This window comes from Motacilla alba, chromosome 4, assembly GCF_015832195.1.
Source record: "Motacilla alba alba isolate MOTALB_02 chromosome 4, Motacilla_alba_V1.0_pri, whole genome shotgun sequence".
Lineage (NCBI taxonomy): Eukaryota > Metazoa > Chordata > Aves > Passeriformes > Motacillidae > Motacilla > Motacilla alba.
The window spans coordinates 43,705,234-43,719,814 of NC_052019.1; the positions used below are offsets into that span (position 1 = coordinate 43,705,234).

Here is a 14,581-nt window from a genome sequence, read left to right on the forward strand (position 1 = left end):
CGCGCCGCCCCGCGCACGTACCGCCGCCGCCGCCGCTGCCACCGCCCCGCCGGGGGCGGGACGCGGTCACGGCCCGGCCCCGGCAGCGCCGCGCCGCCCCCGCGCCGGGGAAAGCCGGCCTTGCCTCTGGGGGGACAACCCGCCCCTGCCTGCCGGGCACCGGCCCCTTCTCCCCGAGAAAGAAGGGTCTGCGTGCTGGCCTGAGGCTCCCGGCCTGCGGCTCCCACCCCCGGCAACGCCCGAGAGAGCGGCCCTTCGGGTGCCCCGGTGGGGTGAGCCCGCCTGGCCCCGGAGGCGGTGGGGCAGCAGCAGTGGCGGTGGCGGCGCTTCGCCGGGACCCCGGTGTGTGACAGCCGCCGTCCTGGGTCTCGCCCTACTCCTGGGCTCGCTGAGAGCTTTGCGAGCCGCCCGACTCACCACGGAGTTACGGCAAAAGCTGTCGTGTTGTCTCGTGTCATTTTTTCTCGAGGCAAGGGCTGATTTTTCATCCAGCCCTGCAAAAAACCGAGGTTAACCTTTCTTCCCATTCAGTAAATGTTCTTCCGTGTTGAGAGAGTGCGAAAGCTTGCAGCCCTCTGGTTAATCGGAGCAACTCTGCCACCTTCCTGCCGTGCTTTGTTTCCTATGCTGCATCCATCTGGCCAGACCCTAAACACTGCCTTCTTCAGGTTCCTCAGTCAAGCTTTGCTCCAGGGGGTCGCAGAAATAGGCGTGGAAATTTCCACCTCTGCTATCGAGGGGGAAGAGAGCCCCTTTACAGCGGAGCTGCGAATCAGGGTGACGGGGGCTGTGGGCGTTCAGTTTTGCCGTTTTCCCGAGATGTGTGACCTTACTCTTACAAATGTCAGCGATGCACCGTGGCCAAAGGTTCAGATTTTAAAACGTCATTGTCTTTGTTCGGCACTGGTCACTCCAGCGTGCCTTGGGGGCTTTGGTGCTTCTTTTCACCGTGGAAGCAACCCTTCACCTTGTTGTAACAGCTACCATTAAAGTGTGCTATAAGCTATTGCTTTAGACCCACGAAAAGAAAAAGAAAAAAAGGATTTGCAATGAAAAGTAGTCCACAGGGAAACCAGGTTCACAGCCTTTATTGTCTTCCTTATTGTGGAAAGCACTCACAAGAATGACACCTTTCCTTTTGGGTGGCCTTGTGCATCTGACTGCACCTGGAGAGGAGGAGAGAGCTGAACCAACTTCGTGTGGAGCCGTAGTCACTACACTAAATTATTAAATTTACAAATTACTAAAACTACAAGATTGCAAAGGTTCAGATTCAGTTTCTTTGTTTCCTATCATTAGCAGACAAGCAGGGATAAAAGAATTTTTCAGACCCTCTGAGTTCTAGGAAACCTTCACCAGGTTTCTGCTAAATGCCTGAGAATGACATCACTCTGTGTAGGGAAAATCTTCCTGTGTTGGCTTGTAAAGCCAGACAAAGGACACAAAGGACAGGGAGGAAAGTCCATGCTGAGAGAAAGTGTGGCTGTAAGAAGGTAAAACTGATCTCTAAGTAGAATTCAGGAGCTGCCCAAAGCCTGCAGAGGCAGTCCTGAGGGCTGGGCTCATGTTTTGGCTCTAGGGCCACTGTCTGACTTCTGCTGGAGAACAGGTATGCAGGGATACTCATGATCCATGAGACTCTGCTGAGAGGTCCTAAACCTGGGGATAAACTTCTTCCAGATCCTGGCCCTGGGAAACAGAAATACTTCATGGCCTCTTGCTAAATTGTGGCCATCTAGAAGTAGTTTCCAAGCTTGTACTAATTTATTTTCAGAGCATCCCTGCAGTGGGTCAATACATCTTTTATTTGGGCTAACCTAGTTTTTGTGTCTTTGTTTTTCTGAGGGTCACGTGGGAAGTAGCCCTTCTCTGTGCTCCAAAAGGAGCACCCTCCTTCCTCAATTTTAAAGTGGCACATTCAATTCCTACTGGGGAAAGAGTCATTCTCTTCTCCCATCCTCTTGTCCAATAGCTCTTGCTGAAATGAAACCAGGTTGATGGTTTAATTTCCAGCCCTCTACATGCAAAACCACCCAACCTGTTGCTATCAAAATTACATTTTTAAATCAAGACGGTGTTTCTAGAAACAAAAAATCTCTGCAGGGAAAATTGACCCTGGCTTCAAATTTGCAGCAAAATTTCTTCTTTCCACTGCCTTGTGCAGGTAAAGACAGCAAAAGCAGCATCATTATTGAGGGCCACCCACCCCATGATTCCTGTGGGCACTGCAGATGCTCTCTGAGGCCAGGGCAGGCTTCCATTTGCCATATGACCTGCAGCAAGTGAACTCAAAAGGCTGCCACTGCATTATCCTCTTGCTTCCCATGGGAAAACTGGAGGAGCTCCTCCACTGGGGATGCTCCAAGCAGCTGCTCCAGCCAGCTGAAAAACACCAGGGAGAGAAGTACTTATCTCCATCTGCCTGCTATTAGAGGTCATAGCCTGTATTAAACATATCTTTCTGGCAGCATGCAAGGACAGACAGGGTAAGTTTTTTTTCATGAAGCAGGGAAAGTTTTGACTGTCAACCTTCCTATCAAAATATGCAAAGCAGCAGGAGCTGCATTCCTCCCCATTGAGAGGGAGAAGTCATGCAACACTATTCAAAATTTGATAAGCTCCTGTAGGTGATGAATGACGCTAAGGCAGAAGAAACGTGATGAACAGCATGCTGACACAAAGACATCCCCAGTGCTGCTTGAAGGTTGTCCAAAGAGGAAAGCTCTGCTGCTTTCCTATGAACCTTACACTTTATCCCATTATGTCTGCATGAGTGTGCAAATCCGTGATGGTGTCAGCCAGGGATGGTTTCTCTTGGCTTTTTCAACACATTCACCACAGTCAAAGCTGCCAGTAGGGAATGAGATAGGTAGTTTCTGGGGAAAAGGAAGATTTTGTTTCTCAGAAAATGTGGCTTTTGGTACAGACCTAGATGATCCCTTATCTTCCCATCTTCTTAGGCAGAGGAGACATATTTTTCCAAACATGACTTCCTCATTTCCTCTCAATTTACTCATCAGTTTACTAGAGGTCCATTAAACATGAGCATCAGCATTCTGGATGCTGGTTTTGAAGCCATTTCCTTATTTTCGGAGGTTAAAAATACTCAGAAACCACACCAAACCCCTCTCTTGCTGCTCAGGACCAGCTGAGACTTACAGCCAGGTGGCTGTAAGATTGCCAGGAAATCTATAAAGCATTTTATGTATAAAAAAAAAAATCCCATTTCAGTGGGTTCCATTATATGTCAGAATTGCATTTGCAGTTATTAATTTTAAATAGTAGTCCTGCAAAATCCTATTGATGGAATTTAATTATTCAGATGAAATCTGAAGTGCTTCCACTTTACTGAGCCCTGCACCTGCATCATTAATAAGATTTCTATGTAAAGCACCTTCTTCCTGGGTCAGGCAAAAGGCACTGAGTAATCAACAGTATTTTAGGCCCTCGCAGGACAAGAGGTGCAAATGTAACCAGCTGCTTGTGACAGGACATGAACTTAAATCAGAAGCACCAAGCTGCTGTGGTAAGCGGATGCAGGGTGTGCTGTGGGCCAGTGCAGAGCTCACAGGCTCTGGCAGCAGCAGCGAGCGAGGCTGGCAGGCCCCTGGGAGCCTGCATGCCCTCTGCAGCACCAGACACGCAGCCCACTGGTTAAAAACCCCAGGGTCCTGCTTTAGCACCAATTCAAGAAGTCCTGTTTCCAAGGGCTCAGTGGCTGGCTGGGGAACAAGCAATAGGTTGACTGACTCCTTTCAAAGATCCTCCACATGTTCCTCCTCAATCTTAAACAGAAGCCCTGTGAGGACGAAATTTTGCCCAGAACTGCATTCTCCACACTATTTTGCCCACCCTTTCTGCAGGAGTGCTATGAATCTACCCCAAGGCTTACCAAGCCATACACAAATGGTGATGGCAGCACTTGAAGAGATCCTGGACATGCTTTGGGCAGGAGAAAGAGAGGGGCTGGGATGAACAGCACTGCTGTTTGTCTCAACCCTCTGTAGGGGAGGCGTGGAGCTGTACTTGTGGGGCAGGAAGACTAAGGAGAAGTTTGGGAATGCGATAGGATAGGGACCCCCACCCAAACGTGGAGTCTGAAGAGGAGGTGCATCCTCAGAACTGCCCCATGTAACCCACGACCTGGCCCCACTTCCCCATAGGTAGGTCTCATCCTGTGAATCCTAATTGCTTTGCTTGTTTCTTCCTAGGCATAGGAATTCCTTTCATAGAATCACAGGAAGGTTTGTGTTGGAAGGAACCTTTAAAGATTATCAAATCCAGCCCCCCTGCCTTGGGCAGGGACATCTTCAACTAGATCAGGTTGCTCAAAGCCTCATCTCACCTGGCCTTGAACACTTCTGGAGGTGGGGCATCCATAACTCCTCTGGGCAACCTGTTCCAGTGCCTCACCACCCTCATGGTAAAGAATTTCTTCCTAACATCTAATCTAAATCTCTCCTCTTTTAGTTTAAATCTGTTCCCCCTTGTTCTGTCACTACCTGCCTGTGTAAAAGTCCTTCTCCCCTTTTTCTTATAAACCCACTTTAAGTAGTGGAAGGATACAGTGAGGTCTCCCTGGAAGCTTCTCTTCTCCAGGCTGAACAACCCAGCTCTCTCAAGCTGTCTTAGTAGCAGAGGTGCTTCAGCCCTCTGCTCATCTTTGTAGCCCACTTCTGGACTTGCTTCAACAGGTCTAGAGGACCCCAGAGCTGGATATAGTATTCCAGGGGGGGTCTCACAGGAGAGGATTAAATGGGAAGAATCTCCCTTGATCTGCTGGCCATGCTTCATTTCATGCAGCCCAGTACACAACTGGCTTTCTAGGCTACGAGTGCACATTGCTGGCTCATGTCCTGTATTTCATCCACCAATGGCCTTCTTTTGAAGGTTGACCCAGAGTATAGCATTCCCTACTCAATCCTACAACCAACAATTAAATTTTAAGGCCACCATGGATCCCCAATTTAAAAAAAAAATATTACTTGCATTTTTAAAATTCTTTCAGGAAGTAGAATAAATGTTTGCATACCAATACATTTCATAAAAGTGATGTCTCGGTTTATGGGAAATACAGAGAGAGCAAAGGAATATGAGTTTTTTTTGCCACTGATGCCACAAAAGCAATTGGAAGATGACAAATAAACTGTGGGAAGGCAGTGGTGAGCTGAACAAGTGCATACTGTTGCTCTGGCCTCTTAAATACCTTACAAAGCTTGGTTCGGACAAAGGGGGACGTTGCAACTAGCTTGCAAAGTCCTTCTTGAGTTTTGAAATGAAAGGCATCTATGAAGCAGCAGCTGTAGAGATTAAGTGCCAGGAAGGTCTTGCTGAACTCTCTCAGTGCCTGGTCAAGGCCCATGCCTTCTAAGTCATGGGACAAACAAGAACTGAGCTGGGCACATTCAAATGGATCTTCTTTTACTTCTCCACTAGTCATGGGGACTGATTTAATGCCCCCCTTCACATTACCAGCAGAAAGGTTCTTAGTAGCACTAGACTAGATCCCAATTTCTTCTGATTTCCTATTTTCTGATTTTCTGTGCTCCCAGCACTAGACCTGTCAGTGCTTCTTCAGCACATCACATGGTGCTATGCAAACACTTCCTAAAGCCCTTTTGCTACCAAACAGCTAAGGCAGATGTACTTGCTAGGATGAGGCTGGCTGGCCTTGGCCATATTCACTCCTTTTAACAGGAATTCCTCATCACTCTTCCCATCTCTGTCCTGTGGCTGCTGCCCCACCAGGTGTACTGAGAATTTTCCAGAAATCGTTGCTGTTGATATTATTCCTGTCAATGGAACCCCCCTTTCCTCACAGATTAAAGTTAAGTGATCTCTCAGTAACAGCTATTGGAGCTTTCAGACATAACTGTAACTGGTGTTTATATCCTCCCTAGATATCAGAAAGCCAGGAGAACTGTGATCTCAGCTTTCTTCTGCTTTCCAAATCCAAACCAAAATCCTTATTTAAATGCTTCTGCTTATGTTGTTCAGATCTGCTCATTCTTACAGAGGGCATGTTTTGGTCCCTGATATCCCTAGATTTCTCTTCCTTACCTTTTAGCACTGGTTACCCTGGGTAACCTTCTGCCTGGCTGCCCCAGCTTCCTGTTCCACCTCTCCACACTGTTGTTTCTGAGCAGATGGAGTGTTCCCCACTAGGCCTCTCTCCACCATTTGCTCCGTGTGGCTTTTTAGGGACTGCCTTATTCTGGCCAATGGGCTCTGCGGCAGCACTGCTTTCCTCCCTGGAATGCGTGAAGAAGTGGCCTTTCAGCTTAGCTAATCAACTTTTAAAGAACTGCCAGGCTCTGCTTAGGTTTCTCCATCAGCTTTCTCTCCTGGTCTCATTTCCTGGCTTTAGGAAAGGAGCTGTACTGGAAGGAAGCAGCGTTCAAAGCCAGGTTGGATAAAGCCTTGAATGGCCTGGTCTAGAGGGAGGTGTTCCCTGCCTGTGGCAAGGGATATCGGGACTAGATGATCTTTAAGGTCCATTCCAAGCCCATAACATTCTACGATTCTGTGATTCCATGAAGCCACGCTGCTGGCTGGATCACCTGCAAGGGAAGGGAGATGAGCATCAGGTCAAGCGCTAGCTACCCCTGGGAGCCAGGCAACCCACCCTTTTCTGGCGTGACCGTAAAGGAGTGTGATTTGTTTGTCACTGATGCCATAATAGCACCTGGATGGTGAAACAAACTGTGGAAAGCCGGCGCTGAGCTGAACAATTCGTACCCATGCCTCTTAAGTACCTCGCAAAGCCTGGATATGGCAAGAGGGTGTTACAAGTAGCTTGCAAAGTCCTCCTGGAGTTTGGACACGAACAGCGGCTGTGAAGAAGCAGCTGCCCAGATTCTGGCGTCGCAGCCGCACCGTGCCGTGGAGGCGGAAGAAGGCTGCCTCGCCGCTACAGCGGGCTCCGCAGGGCAACACCGCCCCTCGCACTCCCCTCCCCTCCCCTCCGAGGTCACGCCAGAGGAGTTACCGCCCGTCTCCGGGCACCGGCAGCCGCGGAGGGGACGCGCTTCCCAGGCGGCGCCGGCTCCGCCCGGGGCTCCGCCCGGGGCTCCGCCCGCCCCGCCCGGGCTCGGTCCCGCCCGCGGCTCCGCCCGCCCCGTCCCGCCCCTCCCCGTGCCCCGCCCCGCCCCGCCGCCGCGGCCGGCAGGGGGCAGGCTCGCCCCGCGCGGGGCGGTGCCGGGGCCGGTGCGGCCGCGCCCCGCGGGCCCCGCGCGGGCGTCACGTCCGTGCGCGGCGCTCAGGGTTGGCGGGCGGGCGGAAGCGCGGGCGGGGCGGCGCCGTTGCCGCAGTGACGGGGCCGGGAGGGGCGGAGCGGCGCGAAGATGGCGGCGGTGCCGCCGCGTCGCTCCCAGCACCACCATCACCACCACCACCCGCCGCCCGGCCCGGCCTCCCCGCCGCCCACCGCCGCCTCGCCGCCGCGCAGCCCCAGCCTGGCGCCGGCCGCGCAGCGCCACAGCCTGGCCGGCCCCGAGGGCGAGGCGCCCCCCGACGCGGACCGGCTCCCGGCCGCGGAGTGCGCGGAGGGTTCGGGCGCCGCCGCGCCGGCCCCGCCGCCGGGCTCGGGCAGCAGCTCCAGCGGCTCTTCCTCGTCGTCGTCGTCCTCGTCCGCCTCGTCGTCGGCGGCGTCGAGCCCGGCGGCGGAGAGTCCAGAAGCGGCGGGCCCGGGCGCGGCGAGCGGGGCGTTCCGCGAGCTGCTGGAGGCCTGCAGGAATGGGGACGTGACGCGCGTGAAGCGCCTGGTGGACACGGGCAACGTGAACGCCAAGGACATGGCGGGGCGCAAGTCCACGCCGCTCCACTTCGCCGCCGGTGGGTACCGGGGCCTCCCGTGCCCGGCCGGGGCAGTGACAGCGAGCGCGACAGGCAGGGTTCCCCTGGGATAGCTTCGGGCAGGGGACCTCCAGCGCCTCGGTGACTCGGGAGTGGGCAAGCCTGAGCTGGAAGAGTGTGAGAACACTCTCTTCCCCGGCGGCGTTTCGGTACAGGCTGTTAAATCCCCTTCCTCTGGGTGAGACGAGTGAGAGAGGAGATCCTGGGAGCGTAAAGAGACTGTAAGATCTAAAAGTATGGACTTTTAAAAGTGATCTCTGTGTTTGATATCCATGGGCTGCTGCAAACTTGTGCAGTGGACTTAGGAAGCAAGAAAACTGAGATTCAGGACAGAGTTGCCTTGAAGTAAGGATTTCACCTGTGTTGTAACAGCTTAGGGACTCACTCCTGTGATGCACATGCACTTCAAGGAAATCAGTTTTGATGCCTTGTACTTTGTAACTTCTTTGATTTTGGCATGGTTGCTGGTTGATGCCTGCATTTCTTGTGGTCTGAGTAGGCTGGGGAAAGGGATCAACTGGAACAGCTGAACTGTGTAAGTTACAGATGCATCCAGGAAAAAATACACCTCTTTGTGCAGAGATGTCATTGTGATCAGAACCAGTGTTATAAAAGCAGTTTAGCAGTAAGGTCCAACAATGTAGAGTAACTGGAAGTAAATATTGGCTTTTGGCAAATAGAGCTGTAACAGATTACTGCAGTTCATACAAAATTATTTCTTACCGGGTGTATTCTTCACTGGGGGCACAAGGCACACACAATTCATGATAAAAGTAAAATGAAGAAAGTCTTTTAATTCATTACTCCTAACTCGGTGCTTGTACAATTGCTAGGTCTGTCGTCAGTCTGAGAGCTCTCTGAGGTGTGCCACAGTGTTACAGAATTGGACCTTATGTAGTGAAGTGCACAGATCTAGCTTGAGCTTTGTGGTGCACTGGTACACGTAAATTTAGATAATTAACTAGTATGTATCGAGTGATCAGTGTTCAAATGCTGGCATGTGGCTCTAAATCACTGTGGAAATCAGTAGCAAAATGAACATTTTATGGCACAGTGTTGCCTGGCACTCTGAATAGTGCCGTACAATTTATCAGATTACACACCCTGAAATTGTATGGGTTTGTTTTCATTTTCAAAGTATAAGAGGCATTCGACAATGCCCCTGAGGGAACTTTAGGTCCTGAGCTGTTTCCTTTTCTTTCTTCTCTGATCCCTGAGATCTACTGCTGAAACCGGACTTAAGCAAGTGGAGTTTAAAACACAGCAAACTTCTGGGGTATGGAGATGGACTTAATTTTGATGAACCCTGAACATAATGCTGGTACCAACTGCATGTGTGCTTATGAAGTTCTTAATGTTTTGGAAGGCTTGAGTCTGCTCTTCTAGTTTTAGATTCAGACTTAAAGTTAGATCTTGCTGCTTCCCCTAAAACTCTTGAGATGTCAGATTGTAACTTCAGTGCCTGTACAAACTGTAGTGCTGAAGCTGCCACGGGTAATGTCTGCTCTGATCGGAGAAGAAATGGACAAAACCTTTCTTGAGGGGGTAAGGTTTTGAAAGTTGATAATGTTATTAAGATGTTACTGTAATAGCAGTGGAAGGTGGTTGTAGCGTGAGGAAAATAGCAAATGCAGTTCTTGTATCTAACAAATTCCCATATCTATTTTTCTAGATTTAAAGACTTTCCTTAGATACCATACCTACTTTATCTCAAATTGCTGCTTGTCTGGTGCCAGGGGATTAGACATGTAAGAGCATTAGGCAGATTTCTTATTGCATAGCCCTTGACATCCTGCATTTTGGAAAGGCTTGTAAGCAAGCATGTTGTTTGAATGCAGCTGATCTTAAGCAGTGTATACCTGCCAGTGATGCAGTGTGTTAATTTGATCGCCTTTGTGGGCCAAAGGTAAAATAAAACTTGTTTGCTTATGAGCATAGCAGTCTGCTGTGTATAGGAAGCTGTGTTTTGGATAATAGCCCATGTTCATGAGCCATACCTAGGTGTGAATTGTATGGCCTTTAGTAGGGGAATGGGTGGATAAGAGTGCAGGATGTAGTGTTTTAAACTGCTTTTCCAAACTTCTTGAACCTGAACTCTTAGATGAATAGAGTTTCATTTCTGATGTTGTGATTTGTGAAAGAGAAATTCTTCTAATTTCTTCTTTATTTCCCGTTTTTGGGACTGAATTTTTTTTTTTTTTTCCTTCCCCCTCCCACCGGGTACTAGACTTCTCAGCTGTTTTTTCAGATGTCTATCTTGGCAGCCAGGCAGATAAATTCTTTTACTGTAATAGGGAAGGATAACTTCCCCGGTTATAGTTCCTTGTAAAAAGTACTAAGTTTGGGTTTCCTTAAGCTTTGTAAGGTTTCTGATTTGAAAATCACCTTTACGTCCTTTCTTGTGGCAGGACTATAAAAAGAGAGACTTCTGAGAGCAGAATCCTTGGCATAGGTGTAAGCTGGAGGTAAGACAAGAGCTGGAATCTGTTACCAATTATTTTAAAGGCTGGGGATAGGTCTGAATCTGTTTCTAGGAGCTGGAGTCACCTGTCCTTTATTCACTTCCAGATTAATTGTGCATGGCCGCATCAAATTGGAGCAACAGTTTTATCCACATTTTCTCTGTTTGGGTTACCTGAAGTACCAACTGAACTGAATAAATGGTTCTTCAGCTCTGTGTTGAAGTGTCAGGTAGTGTGCTGAATAAATCTGACCTGCTAGCTATTAATAAAGGAGAAATTAATACTGCGGTGATATCACAGTTATAGAGGCCTCTCTTGCAAGCGGGAAGAGGTTGAGCAAAGCATAATTTTCCTTTCATCCTCCTTGCTTGGAAAGAGGAAAACTAAGTACTGTCTCAACTGCTGTATGGATTGCAGGACATTTGTGTCTCTGGTACCAGTGCAGGCTTTGGATATTGTCCAGCAGCACCCAAAAACCAGGTTTTAAAGACTTGAAAGTGATTGAGTGGCTTTCAAACATGTACCAAAAAAAAAGAAATTTGGTGGAGGTATTACTGTATGCATAGCTTTTACATTCAGTTTATTTCAATAAAAACTAGCTTGCCAAAAAAAAATTAAAAAGCAACTGTGCTATGCATGGACAAAAGTATGTTTGGCTTAACTTTTTATTCATACTGGTGGCCAAAAGCAGATAGCTAGGGAAGAGTTATACACTTACCCTCTTCATATGATACTTCTCTCTTGCAGTTTGTAGCTTAGCAATTGTGTGAACAAAACCCAGTTTTTAAATGTTATCAGAGGGTCATCCTGTGCTAAGGAATTCGTTAAATAATTGAGCTGTTAACTTGTGCTAGAAGTAACTTGTTTTCTCTTGCACTTTGCCCTCTCTTCACTGGAATATTCTGTGTTCTGCTTAGTGATTTTCTTCTTCAAACTGGGTTGAATGAGACAGACTTTTTCACTCACTTGTCTTTCTGCTGCATTCCTTTGATCTAAACATGTTACCTCTTTCCCTTAGAGAAAGATCTTACTTGTCATTGTTTATTTCACCAAAATAAGAACATCTTTACTGTACTATATGCCCCTCAGTAGCTGAAAATACTTGTAACGGCAGTGCTTTCTATTCTTGTAAACTGGCATGACAATTCTGCATTTGATGGTGTTATTGACACATAGTTGATAAAATACCTCTTTTGCCAGCATAACCAAATGATTTGGTTTTTCTGTGTGTATGTGAGAGCTGGATTTTTTTTTCCTGTTGGGAATGCTATTGACTTTTTTTTTAATGGTTGGGTGATTTTAGTCTGTTATGAGGGTCACATTTTAGGTACAGTTTGTATGGGATATGGTGTGCCTTTACTTCTCAGTGTGAGATATATCCTGTACATCATTATGTGGTTTGTGAGTTGGAGTGCCTGTGTCGGTGCATTATGTTTGAAGCAGGCTGACAGTGGTGCATTCATGGCTCTGTGTGTGTCATCCTCTGCGCAGAGCGCCCACATACCAAAGCTGATATTCTGTGACTTTTCTACCATTAATATACCTGGATGGGGAGGATTCCTGTGAGCATTTGTCTGAAATCTGAGCTTTTTCCTACAGCCAGAGTGGAAACAGGCTTGCTTTTTCCCTTCTGAAACAAGGTTGAGCCCTATAAGATGATACATTTGTATTTCCTGCTGACACCTTGGTTCATATGTTTTTAGACCTAGTCCTTGCTGGTAAATCATTAATAATAGCACCTCTGTCAGAAGTGACTAGGTGGATGGACCTGGTAAAAATAAGCTGAGTCCTGCTCAATTTCTTCATATAGCCACAGTCATAAGCTTGTCCAGTTCCACACCCATTTAAGGGGAAGTTAACCTTTTTTTTGATCAAGAAGTTAGCTCCTCACATTCTTGTGCAATACATTCTTTTAGCTTTACAGGTGTTCTCTTTCTAGTGTTTTACCCAGGGATATAGAGAGTACTGCTAATAATTGCTGAACTGTGGCTTAATGACCACTTCTGTACCAAGAAGAGGTAGAAGCTTCCAGGAGGAGCTTTTGGAAGTTATGGAACTGGGATCACGGAGTGGAATGTTCTTGGTCTCACCAAAACTCAGGCTTGGAGAAACCTGATTTAAGGTGACTTGTTAAAGCATCGGTGATAGAGCTTGTTTTCTTTCCGCTTATGTGTGTAGTAAAGGCCAAAAGCGGTTGGGGGAAGCAGTTTTTTTTTCTAGAGCATGCCTTTGGTATCACTAGTAGTAACTGTTGGAAGTCGAATCACTTTGTGAAGGCTAGCATAAATAGCTATGCTCTAGAAAATTTCTGGAGTATACAGCTTTAATCCTGAAGGCAAAGGGATCTCACTTGGGTTGAAGCAGCCAGTGGTCAGAGTTTGAGAGCTGATCAAGTTGGTTTGTCAGCTAGCAAGCTGTTAATCATAAAAATACAAGCTGCTTTGACATATATGAGTAAGATAAGCAACTGCAGAGGCAGAGCTGATCTAAGTAGCGACTGAGTGTTCCTTGAGGGAGAGCCAGGAAATGGCAAGAGGTAGTTGGTAACTTATGACACACTTCCACTCTGCAGAGACACCTGAATCAAGCACTCCACCTGTGCTGCAATTCAGAGCAAATTAGATTACATTGCTCTGGAAAGCTTTGCTTGAGACATCATTCTGAAACTACTCTGACTCAACTTGTTGCAGGTGTCCCCTGCAACATCTATCTTTGTCATAGAAGAGATGTCTGACCTCACACAGGTGTTTGTAAAGCCAAGTCACTGTTTAATTCTGCCTTGTGCGACTTAAAATGGGGTCAATAATTTTCAGGTGGATTCATATGGATACACTGAAGAATGGAAATTGTGTAGTCAATTAGAAAACATCCTAGCTGTCTTACAGCCTCAGAGCCTGCAAAATGCACACATTTTCATGTAGAAAAAAAAGATTAATTGATAAATTACTGCTCTTGACTTTGAAACTTTTTCTTTTATGTTTTTGGCAGCATTTGTGGTACATTAACTCTGTTAGTGTCACAAGTGTATTACTTAGTAGAAAGTTTCAACTTGCTTTGTGACTGGTAACTTGTTCTCTTGAATTATCTTCTAATACTTTGTGCAGTATGTCTCCTTCCCATTTAAAATTTTTTGAAAGGAATTTACAAGAGGATATAAATGCAAAATCTTAAACCTTCAGGAATAGTACACCACTATTAGTACACCACTATAGTGCACTTTTTCCCAGCTTGAAGGCTTTTCAGTTTACTTAGTTAAATCACTCAGTTAAATTGTTTTCTGTCTAGTGAAGTGGGAGAGCTGCTTGGGAACGTCTTAGGGGAAAAGTCTGATCCTGCTGTGAGCTGTAGTAAAGCAGTGACACACAATGACTTAGCCTGGACTTCTTTCCCCCTTTGCCTATAACATAAAACCATTATGAAAAGGTCATGTCTCTAAGCGTGCTCCTCTACCTCAAAGGCTTCTATTCCCATATAAACTGTGTTTAGTGCTCTCACAAGTGGGATTACATTTAATAAGAGCATCTTTCCAGCTTTGCTTAAGATCTTGGTGATACCTACAGGTGTGCTTAACCTGTGATTATACACTTCTGCAAAATTTAACTCCTTTTGGAGTCTTGTTCTTAAATCAAGGAAGTGAAAGGAGGAGGAGAAACACCTAATGAGAATCATAAGTCTTCTGTGTCATAAGTCAAACTGTGCACATAGCAGCTTTGCAGAGATTGGACTTGGCATTTGGAAGAGTTCCTGCTATGTTGTGATAAAGTGTCATAAATTGGGTGGTGGGTGAAACAGTTCAGCTGCACTTAAACTGATCAAACTGGCTAGTTGATGTATTGTACTCACCAGGGAAAGCATTCTTCCAGCTCTTAAGGGAAGTCAGTTAGTTTTTTACCAAACTTTCTGAAAATTTGGCAAAGAATTGTGTCTTTTGTGAATATTAGTAATTAGGTTGTCTGTTTACTATTACCATGTGAAAGGTTTTGACTAACTGAAGGGAAGTTTAAAGCGGAAATCCTAGTGGGCATATGTAACAGAGGGTACAACTGATGCTCCTTTTTCCTTTCCTTGCATGCCTCTCTCATGATTCAGTGTGCTCAGCCTTTGTAGAATGTCTTGATGAGATAGAGTGGCAGGCTCTGATAGAACACAGTTCCATTCTGTCACGACTGTCAGTGAATTGTCCAGCTGTTGTTTGAGCAGGTGAACAGAGTCTGACTTTATGGTGAAATTACCCGAGAAGTAGATGAGGGACATGAATAATGTAC

General features: G+C 47.0%; 1 protein-coding gene across 1 annotated transcript in view; it reads left to right on the forward strand.

Annotated features, from left to right (window-relative positions):
• The first annotated feature begins 7,284 nt into the window (after positions 1–7,284).
• The window catches only part of TNKS (tankyrase), a 130,147-nt gene continuing 122,850 nt past the window's right edge, over positions 7,285–14,581 (forward strand). Inside the window, exon 1 of the mRNA XM_038136513.1 lies at positions 7,285–7,833. Coding sequence (XP_037992441.1) covers positions 7,344–7,833 — 490 coding nt within the window. The 5' untranslated portion in view covers positions 7,285–7,343. The remainder of the gene's footprint in view (positions 7,834–14,581) is intronic.